This window comes from Anoplolepis gracilipes, chromosome 14 (assembly GCF_047496725.1).
Source record: "Anoplolepis gracilipes chromosome 14, ASM4749672v1, whole genome shotgun sequence".
Taxonomy (NCBI): Eukaryota; Metazoa; Arthropoda; class Insecta; order Hymenoptera; family Formicidae; genus Anoplolepis; species Anoplolepis gracilipes.
The window spans coordinates 4,702,337-4,718,485 of NC_132983.1; the positions used below are offsets into that span (position 1 = coordinate 4,702,337).

Consider the following 16,149-nt stretch of genomic DNA (forward strand, 5'->3'; position numbering starts at 1 on the left):
TACTATTTGCTTTGTTGCTTTACCGTAGAGAGATGTATGCCATCTTATGCATGTTTAATTGCACAAGTAGCAAAGGTCTTTCGATAGAAATTAACACACCGCAAAGTATAATTGATTGATGAGCATCTATACATATTCAAGGATTACTTGGTTACTTGAGATATCTATGATTATATTTCATTAAAATTGCGACGTCATATATAGTTTGATATATAGTTATGTTAATAGAATTTTAATTAAAATTCCATTGTATGTGTTTCCGCCTTGATATGATACATTAATTAATTTAATCATTAAATTAATAATCAATGATATAATAATATAGTAGTACCTGTATATCTTAAAGATGAGGCATGTTCTCAAGTTTTTTTTTTTTTTTTTTTTTCATTTTAATAGATTTTTCACAGTTGTCTTCTCTATAAAATATCTCCCACATGATCAGTAAAAAGTCCAGAGATTCTCTTACGCGCGTTAGAAATAAATGATCCCTCTCGCGGATAAATATCTGGACACGTGGCGTCATCGCAATATTATATCCGGAACCATTTACTGATGCTGTTATGGTAATTCAGACAGTGCTGTTCGTATATGAAAATTTACATGTTCTACGTCGATAATATATTCCTACGAAATGTCAATTATTTTATTTATTATTTTCAAGATTTTTACATATCGATAACACAATCAATATTTACATATATATCAATAAAAACTCATTTACGTTATCTTTTTCAACAGATCCATATCTGACGATAGATAAACGCGTAAAATTTACATAAAATACATATAATCACCAAGATATAACTCTCATCCATACGTGGGCTACGATTGTGATAAAAAAAAAAAATAATTCGACATGACCTCGAGTGTCACGTTACGTTATCATTGGCTCTTTCGTCGTCGAAAAAAAAAAAAAAAAGATATATTTTGTAAAAACGAACCGGCTCGAAGGGCTCGCCGGAAAATCGATGACACTCGGCCGGCCGTCGCCATTTACGCGCAGCGCTACTTTCGGCGAGGGTGTGTGTATTCCTACGCGCCACCGACCGCGGCACGCAATTGCGCGACGCCAAATCCGCGGCGATCATCTGGTGCCGCGCGCGACCCGAAGGGCTGGTCCAGGTGGCAAGATTGTCAGCGGATTTTCTCGTCGCGGTACGCGTTCCCTCCCTTCCAACGTCTTGGGCGTCTCTTTGTCTTTCCCTCGAATCGCCAAGCGAGCGATTTTTTTTTTCGAAAAATCCTTCCCGTGGCGTGGACACGGGGTTCCGGTGGCGCTGGCAGCGCCACCGTATCGTGGAAGAAGAGCGGCGAGAGGAGAGACAGAGGTGCGGTGTTGCGTGACTGGGTGCGAGCGACCGTAGCGCGTGTGTGTTTGTTGTGTTGCGAGAGTATTTTAAGCGAGTTTTCAATTCTTCGTATTCTCCTTTTCGTGCGCGGAAACTGGCGAGCGAAATTCGAGGAAAAACCATCGGAAGCCGAAAACGTACCGCGAGAAACGGAGAAAAGAGAGTGACCAAGAGAGAAAAGGAACGAACGAGAGAGAGTGTGAGAGAGAGAGAGAGAGAGAGAGACAGACAGACAGACCAAGAGGGAGTGAGAAGAGGAGCACGCGTCGGTAGAAGCGAGAGACAAGAGAAACAGTATCGTCGCCTGAGCCGTTTGACAGGAGATCATCCACGATCGAAACCACGGACGGAGACAACATGTCGTCGTACATTCAGGTCGCCGAGGACGAGGGCGAAGAGCCTATCGAGCTGCCCACCGAGGACGACACCACGCTCCTCCTCACTACTCTGTCCGCCCAGTTCCCCGGCACCTGCGGCCTCAAGTATCGCAATCCGGAATCGCGGACGATGCGCGGCGTCCGGCTGGTCGACGGCCGTCTGCATCCGCCCGAGAACGGCTGGGGCAAGGCGATTTACTTCTGCGTGTTCCCTAAAGGTATAATTATATATACCTACATACGTATATATTCTCTCATTCTCTATATTTATAACGTGGTGGCGCTGCTCGCACTCGCGGCGTCAATGGATGAGCAGGGTGAGCAGAGTCGCCGCGAATACAGAGAGGATGTGACGATTATTTGTCGTGACGCGGATATTCGAGAAACGCTAAACTAAATATGCTTGTGAAAATTTTTTCGTACTCTATCCGCGATCAGATTATCGTAGCACCGCGAATCCACGACTTGGAGAAGCAACGAGCTCGTTTGAAAGAATGGTGTTTTTTTTTTTTTTTTTTTTTTTTTTTTTTTTCCTTTTTCGTCAAAAGTAATTGCATTTTTCTTAATCATGTATTTGGAATATTTGTTATAATTTAATAATATGTTTATTGTCACAGAAATACTCCTCTGTATTTGCTCACTTTTATAACGAATAGAGATGGAACTGTAGCTTCGCAGCTTGTAACAATTTGTACTATAATAATATGTTGAAGAGTGTTAAAGAATAATGTGCAAAGATAAAAAAAAAAAATATATTTTTCTCCATTTCTTTCTCTTTTCTTTTATTTTTTTTTCTGAACAACAAATTGTTAGACATGAACATTTATTATGTCTTTTCAGAGAACAAACGTAAATCTGATGACAATTTGGAAAATTCCACAGCTAAGACTAAAAGAATGGAAACGAAGTTGCGTTGCACTGACTTGATTGTACTTGGTTTACCATGGAAAACTACCGAACAGAACTTGCGCGAGTATTTCGAAACGTTTGGTGAAGTTTTAATGGCTCAGGTGAGTTTTAGCATTTGTATTTACATTTGCTGAAATATATGCTTGGGCTTGAAGAATAACATGAGAGAAGCTTGCATTTTGGCGCTATTAACATTTATCTGGAACTTACTAATCTGTTAGATAAAATGTGATAACATTATAGCCTTATGTATGATAAAAATAATTTATATAATTAGTATTTTTAAAACAAGTTTTTAATGATGATTTTTTACTAATAAATAATTTAAATAAATAATTTGTCTATAACATATTTTTAATAGATAAGTTAATTATCACAAAAAAAGTAAAATGCATTTTCTTATATATATATATACTCACAAATGTAATATTTAGTTACAAAAGATTGTATTAAAATCTTATTATAGGTAAAGAAAGATGCAAAATCCGGACAAAGCAAAGGATTTGGCTTTATTAGATTTGGAAGTTATGAATCGCAGTTGAGATGCCTCGCTCAACGTCATATGATAGATGGCAGATGGTGTGATGTCAAGGTTCCCAACAGTAAGGTAAGAATATAACTTAATTGCAGATTCTTTATTTTTTTCTGCTATTTTACATCGCTTTTTCTCGAATATATAAAGAAAATGTTAAATCAATGTGAGATGCATAATTAAATCAGGAGTGAATAAATCATTTTAAAGGCAATAGAAAATATATTTGAAGGATATTGTGCACTTTTGTCAGAAATAATAACAATGTTGCAATTTCTTTTATTTAATCATTCAAAAATGCTGCTTTTATTTTATGATAAAATCATTGTTGCCATTGGATAATAAAAATAATGTAATGCAACTTTAATGTTATGTCCTGTCATTAATATATTATTCTTTTACGCGTAGTAACTATTACAACAATAATTAATATGAAAAAATTTAGATTATGCATACACTGCTAAACAACCGATCTTTTGCTTTGTTTTTGAAATGATATATTTTCTCCCCCAATTCATGATATATATGGCTTCAATCTGTACATATTTTCTAAGAGAGATCTGCAGTGAAACTTATAATGAAATTATCAAAGGCATTTATCATGCTTACATCTTTAGTAAAAATAGTTTATGTCTTTGGTCCCAAATTATCTCAGTCTGTTGAAATAGAGTGAATCATTTCTGTAGCATTACTAGTTATATTATATTGCATGTAATATTGAATTACTATATAAAAACAAAGTTAAAGTTCTTTATTTTATGACGCCCATTCTTCCTCAACGATTTAATGTTCAAAAAAAAGGATTACACGTAAAAGAGATACTTTATTTTACAAAATAAAGATACATTTTTAAGGCAATATAAAGCAGTCTAATTTTTCAATTAGACAAATCTTTTTAAAGTTTTGCCTGCATTAATTTGTAAATATCTTTACATTCGAAGGTATGTACAGATATAAGCAGACGTGTAATATTTTAAATAGATAATGGAATGTTGTGTGAGAGACAACAAGTTAAAATTGATAAGTTTACGATCACGTGGATAATATCTTATCTTGTAGACTTCTCGTCTATCCCAATTTATCATAAAATGTAAATGTCCATGTTTTTTTCACACACTTTTTGACTATTACATTTATATATATATAAATCTATATATAATATATATATACGGGGCGCATTCGCTGTGGTATAAATAGGTGAATGTGTGAGAGAGACGAGTGGTGAAATTATACAGGAAGAATGCAAATTGTCTGTACGTATGAATGTTTATACGAGTGTGTTGTATGAGCGCGCCGAGGAGGAGAGAGCAATGTTAATAATGTGTTTTTGCATGAATACGTAAATAGCATATAGTATGTTTGTGTCTCTCTAAACGGTATGAAATGAGATCTCTTTAGGAAGAGGAATGATTAATAGTCTCATCAGAATAGAAATGAATCGATAAAACATACCCAACTTACAGCAGGCTCTAAATAAAGTCGTGTGTTATCTTTCTCAAGATTTCTTAATAGCGGCGAAGCTCCTGCAAGCTTCGACCACAGTAATGAAGAAAAAAAAAAAGTCACCGGGCGATCTAATCTTTATGTTGAAAAAAAAAAAAAAAAAATATGAAAATACTTGATAAATTGCGTAATATTCTGAATTACGTGAATGAGAATATCATGAGAAGGAATGTATCGTATACTGAGAGAGCGTAATCGTGTTAAAAAAAATAAATAAATAATATTTTCGCATTTTTGAGCGCGTATCCTCTTGTGAATACATCAAATATTGTAATGGGTATGACTTGGTGTGCTGGAGTATGCAAATGCAAGAAATGTCGCATTCACGTATGAAGCGGTCGTAATCAAATTCCTTAGTTCTTGCAAAATCACGCGAGTTCCGGGAAATATTAGGAACAATATTTTTAATACTCTTGTGAGATCCATATATCGCGTTACGATTATCCCAATAGAGTCCAACAAGTATGAGTCACGTGGAAAGATTTTGTGAAGCGACGCTGACAATGAGTATGAGTGCATAATGAGAAAAAACTCGCGAATGAATAGCGCAAATCTTATGCGTGTATGTATGTGTGCGTGTGTGTATGTGTGCGTGCGTGCGTGCGTGTGTGCGTGCGTGCGTGCGTGTGTGTGTATGTATGTATGTATGTATGTATGTATGTATGGGTGCGTGTGCATGTGTGTTACATGAATTTCGCGACTAGATTTTGCACTTTGCGAATCGATTTGATCGGCGGGAGATGGAATTAATTTCCGATTGCATATAGTTTGACTACTTGCATTGAGCTGCGATGAACGGAGCGAATGCGTATGTGTGTTTGAAAACATATCGATTTAAGTCTGTATGTGATTGTCGAGGGCTGGTGTAATCTGGTTGCAGAATATTGATGGCTTAATGATGGCACGTCATTATGATACGGGTAAGCACGGTAACGAGTGCTACCGACCTATACCGGTGCACACGCCGAGTAATCGCCGAGTGCCGGCGTCGAAGCCGTACGTAGCCAGCGTAAACTCGTCATCGTCATCGTCCGAGGCTGCTCCACCTCCGAGCGCGCCTCTCCCTCGATACGACTCGGAATACGATTACAAAACCACTCACTATCCGTCGTATCCCCCGAATTATCCCTACGAAGATAACAAGTACAAGTACGAGGGTGGCGGTGGCGGTGGCGGCGGCGGTGGCGGTGGCGGTCAACAGCAGGCAGCGTATAACGCCTACAACGAGAAGCCCAACTATGCCGTCTATGAGGAGTCCCCCGCCTACGACTCGCGCGGTTACATGGCACCCCCGCACGCGACTGCCGTCGCCGCGACACCCGCTGCCAATCCCGCATATCCGCCGTCCGACGCGGACTACGGACCGAGATATTACGGCGTCGAGGGACGTGCGGCTGCTTATCCAGTCGCCGACAATTGTCCGGAGCAGCAGTACGCCGACAAGGGAAGGTACAACAGTTACGGGTACGAGCAACGGTGCTACTACGATCAGGCCGACGGTCGTTACGCGGCGCCCGAATGCAGGTACATGGAAGTGCGTTACGCGGACGCGAGGCATCCGGATAGCCGGCATCCACCGGTCGATCCAGGTCGAGAGGCGGATTGCAGATACATGGCGGACAGTCGTGAGATGGATAGGCGCTACGTCGTCGACGGTAGAGAACACGTGGACGGCAGGTATGCGATGGACAACCGTGAGATCGACAGCCGTTACGCCGCGCCAGACAACCGCGACGCTGCGGTCGATGGTAGATACGCCGATCCGACAAGATACCCGGCAAAGGAGAATTATTACGATCGTTATTACAAGCACCGGCCGTCGAGGGATCACCACCACGTCGCGGACACGAGATACTAACTCGGGAGAGGAAACTTTATCGTAAATACAATCGACCATGTTTCAATGGGAATATTAGATCGATATATATATGCCACGAAAGTCGCATTTGATTTTTTTCTACCAGCATTCAATACATTCCTCAACGGATCGTACCACGTATCTATGAACACACTGCTAAGGTGTTTATATTATTATTATTATTATTATTATTATTATTATTATTATTATTACATGTTTAATTTTTGACAGATATATGTTTATAGTATTGCAAAAATCGTTAGAAAATGCGTAATTTTTATTTGAATGAATGTTTGAAGCGAGACAAGTATTCTCAGATATGTGATGTGTGAAACAGTTTATCAGAAATATATAAATTGGGACATATTTATGGGGACATATATATGGGATATATTTATTTCTGATAAGATAAATAAAGTAATAGAACATTAATAATCGAGATATGATTACATCTCTTGTCTCTTTATATGAAAAATATTCTTTTGTTGAACATGGTAGTAAAAGTAAAAAAGTGTTGTATTAATGAGCTACGCATTAAATTGCCAAGCAATAGGATTATTAATATAACACTTTGTTAATGAAAGTTATTGATGAAAGTTTAATTATTTTTATCTAGATTTTATTAATTTACCAGGAAAAATTAGAAAGTAAGAAAGTATCCCTAATTCATTTACTTTTTCAATATTTTATTTTTGATGAAATACTTATATCCTTATATCTATATATACATCTTTATAATATTTTTCAACATTTTTTATAGAGCCATCTCTCTAGATAATAGATCTAAATCAATCTTATCGATAGGATCCTGTTGACACAGCCATTTTACTTTATGCTTGACATCATTTAATTAGAATCATTTTTATGTGTCATCACATTGAAAAGGTATCTTTGTGTCAAGCAAAAAATAGCAAGAGGAAAACTATTATGTTGAGATAAATAGTGTAAGGATATATATATATATATATATATATATATATATATATATATATATATATGATTGTGAGAGATATTTAAATACTTTTTAATACTTTACTAAAAATAAAGTATTAAAAAAAGTAAATGAGTTGAACTTAAATGAGAGAACCTTATTTTCTGACTTTCCTCTCGTAATATTAATGGAAACATTAATAGTTTTATTACAGATTATCTCTTAGAACATAACGAAATAGATACGTGGTATGTCGTTTGTAAAATGTGTAGATATTTATTCTTTTATAGCAGATGATAAAGCAATTGTAAAGATATCTAATTTTACACTACTTGTTTATTTTGTGTATTATTGTCGAAATAATATGTATATATGATGCAGAGCTGATTAATCAGTATAAGAAAAAAAACAAATAAAAATATATATTCCCATTAATTCATGGAGTTTGTTAAAAGTAACAAATATATTGTTTTTAATGGTAGCAATAATTAGTCTGAAATAACTGTTCACATTTTATCAGACATGTGCTTATTATTCATATTAAGACATGTAATGTAGCATGAGATTCTCTACATCGAAAGTATATAAAAAAAAAGAAAACATTGTACAGATTGATGCATGGTTTTCAAGTGGTCATATAGTGCTTAAGTGTTCGTTTTTTATAATACACGAAAAATTTATATGTATAAATCGAGTCAGCCGATATATATAAATATATACATATATTATATCCTTTCTTGAGTCGATAAATAAAATATGTGTTAAGAATTTTTTTTTTTTCTATAAAACTTGACGTTAGTGCAGATTGGTTGCAATCGACGGTACGTTAGAATCTTAAGTCGAAAGCGAGAGATTGCGTGTCTATGGAACTTGATTGTAATACGCTGGTGGATGATATATACTTTCTGATGTAAACTCTATACTGTAATGTACTTATATTACTTATTTTGCCAGTCTCTTGACGAACGGTATATGTCTCGCAGCGATTCTACCGGCGCTGGTGATTGTGAGTAATGTGCACTGTACGCAAGTTTTACTTGGATAACTGTGAACCTGTCGTACATGATTGACTGATTGTGCGTTTGTGTGTAGGAGGGAATGATTCAGCAAGTACCCTGCAAGGTATTCGTCGGCCGCTGTACAGAAGACCTAACCGCTGATGATCTGCGAGACTATTTCTCCAAATTTGGCGAAGTCACGGACGTGTTCATCCCGAAACCCTTCCGCGCGTTCTCGTTTGTCACTTTCCTAGATCCCGAGGTGGCTCAGTCGCTGTGTGGGGAGGATCACATTATCAAGGGCGTGTCGGTACATGTGTCGAATGCCGCACCCAAGTCTGAGGGCAATAATAAGAACTTCAACAATCAAGTGAATTCGAACATGAGGGGTGGTAGAGGCGCGCCGGGACCCGTTGATAATAACGTGCAAGGAAATTATCAGGGTAATCGTTACATGGGTCACTCGGGCAATAATATGGGCCCAAACGGGTGGAACAATCCGGGCAATCGTGGCAATCTTGACATGCCAAATTTGCAGGCCCTGGGTATCACAGGACAGAACAATGGCGGTGGCGGAGGCGGCGGTATGTCTAATCCGCTGGCCATGGGCGGTCTGAATCTGTCCGCGTTGCCGGTCAATCCAGCATTGGTGGCCGCTGCCCTGAACCAGGCGTCCTGGGGCCTGATCGGTAATTTGCAGAATCAGGGAAACGACCAGGGTTATTCGAACCAGCCGGGTCCGCCGGGCCAGCCACCCTCCGGTAATAACAGCATCGGTAACAGCGGTAACTCCGGCTTTCTTAGCTGGATGAATCAAGGTGGTGGCGATGGCAATACCGGCAATCCCGGCACCGGCGGCCCCGGGCCGAATAACCCGAATGCGTCCCAGGGTGCCTGGCAAAATCATCCGGGTCAACGCGATCAAAAGTCGAATACCTTTCTCAAGTACGAGTAAATTCAGCCGGGGCCGTGGGTCTACTCGTAAAACCAAACGGATCCTCTATCCACGGGTCCCGACGCAAGAACCTTGACAAATCTGATGAAGGCAAATGAGGGGCAGGTCAGCGGGTCGAGAGAGTACAAAAAAACGCGCATCGACCCCATCAACAGGATAAAGAGCCAGAGCCTATAGTATGTTGACATTTTTTCTAATGTTTTGCACTAATCTGCCACTGCGTGTATTATAATATTTCGAGACTCTCCCCACTCTCTTACTGGTTTGACGAATTAGCACAATTCCAATTCGTTGAAAGAGTTTAGGCTTACGCGTAATGCGTGGATAGCTCCGATCATCATGCGTGCTTTTGTATGACCTCTCTGGTGTGAAGAGTACGATCTAATGGCTAATGAAAAAATTGATATGTATGATGTTGTTGTAATAATGTATGTGAACGATATGGTGTTGCAAGGATGTAATTATATAAAACGTACATGTATGTGCTTTTAATGTAACGTTTGATACATTAAATGAATGGTTTACATTGTTTAGAGTGTCTAGGAGATTTTTGTGTTTGAACGAGACTTGCGCTATTTTGGCATTTAATTATTACGATCAAAAAGCACAGTAAAATATATAGAAAAATATAGTCACGTTTAAAATAAATTACTACTGCCATCATATAGAAATTATAAATTGATAATTAGAGGACTACATTTGCATTATTTCTTCGTTTTCATAATTAAGCGTTCAATATCGAGTTATTAAATTCTCAGAAAATTGGAAATAGATCAAGTCTTTTTTGTCGCACAAATCTCTCCAATAAAGAAGATTTTAGAAATGTAAATACTTTCTAACTAATGAATTAAATTTGGGACTTAATCTTTGGTTCAATTGTTAGCCACGGTTAATTAGTTCAGTTCTCTTTTCCGTTATATATACAGTTACGACATAAAAGAGGAGACTGAAAAATGATCTGCGATATTAGTTAACCATGGCTATCGATGTAACAAGCGCAATATGGCAATAGACGCGAAATTAATTAATTGATTTATCATGTTGAGTTGAATGCCGGATTGCTGGACTTTTGTAAAAAACATTTATTCGTAAATAATATATAATATATATCAATCGCGCCATCGCATTTTGATAATTAGAAATCACATAAGGTGTTTCTTTTAAACAAAAAGCTTTTGGTCAAATTATAAAATCAATTTGTCCTTCAATTTATATTCATATATATATATTCAATAGATCTTTTAATTTAGGGAACGTAACGTAAATGCAAATTTCTCTATCTGTGAAGATTTTTCTTCCGAAATGAAATACTTCGTTTGAAATATTGCATTCGTATGTTTCTGAAATATTTTTCCTTTTAGTTATAAAAATTTCCAGCAAAACTTTATCTAAATGTGCATAATATTTTCCTATCTCAATTTTCTTTATAACGTATTAAATTCTTTGAAGAAATTTAATTTTAAAAAGAATAAAGAATATTTTAATAATTTAGGCGATGGTTGAGTTGAATATCATAAAATGGACTGATATAACAAGAAACATTTTATAATGTTAGAAAAAATATACATTTTTAAAGTTTAAAAAAATAACTGACATTGAGACAGTTTAATGATTATCTTTTTAGGGATTCTTAACAGATTGAAAATTTTCTTTGATTGTGGTGCAAAGTTACCTCCGTTGGCGCAATCTTATTATGTCTTACAGTAGTTTCTCTCCTATTTTGTGGAAGGTTGCCAAAACATTGATAAGATTCTTTGACAGAACGTATAAAGCGATCAGTATGATTGAAAGTATGAATGTATTGGAATAACTCGCAAGACACCTAGAGATTGATCGCAGCTATCCGTATTGTATATTATTATATCGATTTTTGAACTTCTGTTTCAAATATCTTAAATGTAACACATAAGTAGTCTATTATATGAGAATTTTACACCGATGTGTGCAAGTGTGTCAAAATTATTGATTGGTTGCGTGTGAAAGAAGGTATTTGAATTTATCAGATTTTTCTATTTTAATTGAGCGATTTCTCAAGGAAACCAGAGAAAGAAAACGATTTAGATGTCTTATATGTATGTGTATAATGTGCCGCAAATTTTGAGTGAATATCTTTGATAGGAAAGACTTTCAAACTGTTTCTCCTATTATAATAAAAATAATGAAAGAAGTAGCTTTACACACAGGTCGAAGGAGAATATTTATTTTTCAAAAAAAAACGAAAGAAAGAAAAAGAAAGAGTCAAGTTAGCAACATACGATGAGGAAGTATGCAATTCACATTTCACAATTATAGTCAATAACTTTAACGTACGGAATAGTTACGTCGTAATTAAATTTAAAAGCCGCATTCATCACCGCGATATCACTGTGTACGCTATCATTAAAAGAATTATTTAGATTGAAACTATCTCAAAGAGAATACACTAATTATCTTATTATATTAATTGAAAGAATAAAAATAATCCTTGTAAGAGGGTGTATGTGCTGTTGTGCTTTTCATTTATCGTACAGTGATTTCTCATAAACTTCCTATACTTGACGCAAGATATTACTTAATAATAGAATTTTCTAAGAATAATACTCTCTCGCACTCTTTCTCTCTCATTATAGCGTGAGTTCTCGATATGCGTGTATAGGTGGAAAAATCTCTATGAAAACGTCGATTGGATTGTTCGACGCACGTGTATGTGTGTATGACGGTCAAATGTATTTGTTAACGGTCGTCTCAGAACTACAGGCGTGACAGAGTTTTTACTATTAGCAAAAAGTGATGATAATTCCGCTTGTTTAATGAACGCGTGTACTTGGCAGCGCGAGATGAAGCAATGAGATGACTGAATAATAATATATAAAGCGTGCTCGGAAAAATTATATACGGTGTAAGTCTTAGATGAGAATGAGCAAAAAAAAAGTCGTCCAATGTGTGTCTGATATATACTATACTAGAGATCGTGCGAGAAGAGATTGTTTATATACGTAGTATATGTAAAAAGAGAAAAGCTAAACCAGATTCCGGTCAAGAGATGAACGGTATGGATTTCATTGATCGCGCAGTCTTACGTCTATAAATTGTTAAATCGAGCTACACGAAAGAGCTGTAGTTTAAGACAACTTTTAACAGACACTAGAACCATACCTAGCTTGCCGTTGAATTGGCACGAATGTTCGCGCTTTAATTATTTAACGTCTGGAAATGTTTTCAGGGAATATGCACAGTTCCTTACGATACAAAAAGTAAAATAGAGTAAAATAAAGTGACTCATACAAGAAGTAAGTAATGTATCGTTGACCGTATGATGGACAATAGTTGATTGATCAGTTCGAACATTCGTGCGTGAGTTGTGATTATGGGTCTACGTGATCTGACAATCAAATTCGTAGATATTGGTTTTTTTTTTTTTTTTTTTTCTTACTGCAAGATACGCAGTTAATCTTTTATCTCTCCGCTGTTTTCTGTACTCTACATTTCGTTACATAGCGTTATGTGAATAATATGCTCAGATAATTGTTTAGAAAAGAGCAGAGAATCAACATTATAAATATTATTTAATTTGAAAAAAAAAAGTGAAGAAGAAATTATGTATAAATATATGTTGTAAGATAATTCTATAATCTTTAAAAGGATAATATATAAAATTCATTTAAACTTTAATACATTTTATTCTTATAAAAAAAAAAAAAAAAAATAATAATTGTATTGGAGTTTAAGTAAATTTTGCCTATGACTCTAATTGTCAGATCATGTATTTTTTTCAAATCGTTTAAAAAATAACGATGCCTACGATGTTGGCATCTTCGTGATCCCTCGATTAGTTTCGTGAGGTTTCACGCGCGGTGTGAGTGCTCGATGCTCAAAGGATGCCTTGCAAAACGATTTGGAAGTGATCTACGAAGCATGTAAATACGGATTGATATAAAGCAATTTTAATATCGCTCAGAAAATGTAACGAATTTTACTGTAGAGTTAGTTGCGCTCTGTAAATCGCTCGGTATTGTTGTGTCTCGAGAGAGGGAGAGAGAGGAAATGAAAAACTGTGCATGACAAGTCCGAGACGTGTGTCGTGTGAGAATGTTGATTTTAATCCGTCGATCTCTCTCGGCTGTTGGGCGGGAGGGGGGAGGGAAGGGGGAAAGGGAGGAAACTGAGATTTGGAGTCTCGTCAAAGAAAGGACACGGTGAGAAACTGCAAATCCGACACATCTTTTACACTTTAAAGATATCCACAAATAAGCTGAATAAGAGTCGATGTCGAGGATTTTTTTTTTTTTTTATGTGTATGCGAGGATGATCTCATGACTTTTGTGCGTATCGAAATTCATTGAAAAAAAAAAAAAAAAAAGAAAAAAAAGAAAAAAAGTGTCGCAATCCTTTTGTCCACGACGCGAATTACCATGTGTTTGCGCGAAACTTTGTAGGTGTGAATATTAATCCGACGATATGGCAATCGCGGCATTCGTACGTATGTTTCCCAATTCGTACTGACAGTTTTACATGAAATTGTAAAATATTTCAACAAGTGTTTGCCGTGATGCGAAAAATACTCAATGCTCTCCGTAACGTTCTTCATTGATTGTAGTGTATGTTAAACTATGCCGAGAATAAAAGACCCAAGCACCGTGGGCTATCACAGAATCCTTCGCGTGTGCCTTTTGACTGCGAATCAATAATAATAACGTATCTGTTGTCTGTCCCAGAATTGGGATATATTCTGTTATCTCTTGTGAAATTTGAAGTTGATCTTTGTTTTGCATTAGTCGCGATTTCAAACTATAATTCGATGAAAATATATACGAATTAAACTTTAAAGATGAAAATAAAATATAATTTGTCATTCTCGATTTAAAGTAAGCTTTAAACAGAGAAGATTTGAAATTTACATCAGCTATTGAGATCTCGAAGTTTGCAAAATTATAAAAAATGATAATTTTATTTATCATATTTTTTCGCATTTATTTTGGGATCGTTAGTATACTTTTAATCAGTCAAAAATTATCACATCTAACAAAATAATTTAAAGCAATACAATCTGAAACAAATTTTTAATTCATCCTATTAACATCTAATAATAGGAAATTATTTAAAAAAAAGCTATTCTCGATATTATACTTATTATATTTGCATGTATAGTACAAAGTTTTAATTTTATTTTGACGAATTATCAATTTTGTTGAAAACCAGAGTTTCGCGTTTCGTTAAAAGCAATCATCGCGATAATGTGAGATAACAGTTTTGGGGCGATATTTATAACTGTAGAACTGTAAAAGAGAGAGCGAATGGAAGAGTTTGGTTGGAAAAGTAATGTAACAGTTTGCACAGCCAGCCTTTCGATTGATGACTGAATGAAGATGATGACTGAAGTAAACGTAAGGCTATGGAAACATCCGCAGATCCTCGAAGCAACAGGTGATTACGATCTGACATTTATTTCTCCTTCATAACATCTTACACCATGAAGTAGAATAATCATTCGTCATCGATACTCCGGCTTCCCGGCAATTTACGGAAAATTTATTTTTGCATATCCTGTCGTCACCTTTTTTCTTTTTTTACTATTTTTTTTTTCACTCACCACCATATTTCGCCGTATTCGCAATATTTTCTTCTCGATAAAGCAGGAGAACGATCCCCTCCCCCGCTAGTTGTACATTTCTTGGAACGTAGCTCTTCTTTCGAATGCTTCGCGTGTTTTTTATGATAAAAATTTTCATTCACTATAGACTAGTTCTTTTCATAGAGAAGGATAATGTGACAAATGCCAAACGATTGTAAAATAATATGCAGCCATATGTTTTGCAACTGGTATTTATCAGATTATTTTTCTCATGAAAAAAAAAACGCAGTCTATCTTCCTCGTGTTATCAATTTTTCATTATATTTAACAGGCTTTGTGAGAAAACTCTTTAATATGACAAGGCTTTTTGATTTTAACGTTTTCATCATCCTCGATCTTTCCCGTTCCCCATTCTCAGGGAACGAAGAACGAGGAATTCCTCGCAATGAATTAATCCAGTATTATTGCTTCGCTGCAATAATGTTTTGTCTTACATGCAAGAATTACGCAAATTCGTGTTCCATGCTTTTTTGACGTTTGAGAACACATGTAACAGATCTACGTGCTGGGCGCGGCCGGTTAACAATTCTCTTAGATATCATCGGCAGGAGAGATGAGATTTCAGGCATACTTTTCGCGCGCACTCGCTACCTTCATTCAAAAACGAGCCACGCTGGAGTCGAACCGTCAACGTTTTTGAGGAATGCGTGTGTTTTGTACGAAAGAAAAAAAAAAAAGAGAGAGAGAGAGAAAAGAGGATCACATACACATACACACTGCGGCAGTTGTACCTTCTTCTTGTTCACATCACGTCCTGGAGTAAGACAGACCACCCACATCGAAACACCAAAGTTGTAAATTGGAATGTTAGTATTCTAAAGTTAGCTCTCGGCTATCGAAGATCCGATCAACGCCAGACACTAATCCTGTACGATTCTGTTCAACAGCCTGGGTGAATTATATGTGATGATTGATGTCCGTGAACGTTACCTCTTGGATGGACACGAACGAACAAATGTTGACAAATTGATGCAAGTGGAAAGAGCGAGCGAGCGAGAGAGAAAGAGAGGAAGGTGAAAGATGAGAGAGTAAAAGGAGGGAGAGAGAGAGAGAGAGAGGAGTATATTTTTACAGGAGAATATATAGAGAAAATTTGATGGGATATATGATGGTGATGATGCACTGC

General features: G+C 36.4%; 2 protein-coding genes across 3 annotated transcripts; both read left to right on the forward strand.

Annotated features, from left to right (window-relative positions):
- Positions 1-1,165: 1,165 nt before the first annotated feature.
- Positions 1,166-7,878, forward strand: LOC140673045 (uncharacterized). The gene is made up of 4 exons (XM_072905621.1): positions 1,166-1,944; positions 2,567-2,736; positions 3,102-3,242; positions 5,551-7,878. The coding sequence occupies exons 1-4, from the start codon at positions 1,707-1,709 to the stop codon at positions 6,526-6,528; spliced, it is 1,527 nt and encodes a 508-aa protein (XP_072761722.1). The 5' UTR covers positions 1,166-1,706; the 3' UTR covers positions 6,529-7,878.
- LOC140673049 (TAR DNA-binding protein 43-like) lies at positions 6,417-14,044 on the forward strand. 2 transcript variants are annotated; one of them, XM_072905638.1, is made up of 2 exons: positions 6,417-6,549; positions 8,552-14,044. In XM_072905638.1, the coding sequence occupies exon 2, from the start codon at positions 8,558-8,560 to the stop codon at positions 9,410-9,412; it is 855 nt and encodes a 284-aa protein (XP_072761739.1). In that variant the 5' UTR covers positions 6,417-6,549; positions 8,552-8,557; the 3' UTR covers positions 9,413-14,044. The 2 variants fall into 2 exon arrangements, with proteins under 2 accessions (XP_072761739.1, XP_072761738.1); XM_072905637.1 differs by lacking the exon at positions 6,417-6,549 and adding an exon at positions 8,414-8,481.
- Positions 14,045-16,149: the final 2,105 nt, after the last annotated feature.

Bases quoted from the DNA above. Each gene is read 5' to 3' on its own strand.
- LOC140673045 (XM_072905621.1), top strand. From the start codon at position 1,707: ATGTCGTCGTACATTCAGGTCGCCGAGGACGAGGGCGAAGAGCCTATC. The intron at 1,945-2,566 runs GTATAATTATAT...ATGTCTTTTCAG, and splicing joins CTTCTGCGTGTTCCCTAAAG to AGAACAAACGTAAATCTGAT. The intron at 2,737-3,101 runs GTGAGTTTTAGC...ATCTTATTATAG, and splicing joins GTGAAGTTTTAATGGCTCAG to GTAAAGAAAGATGCAAAATC.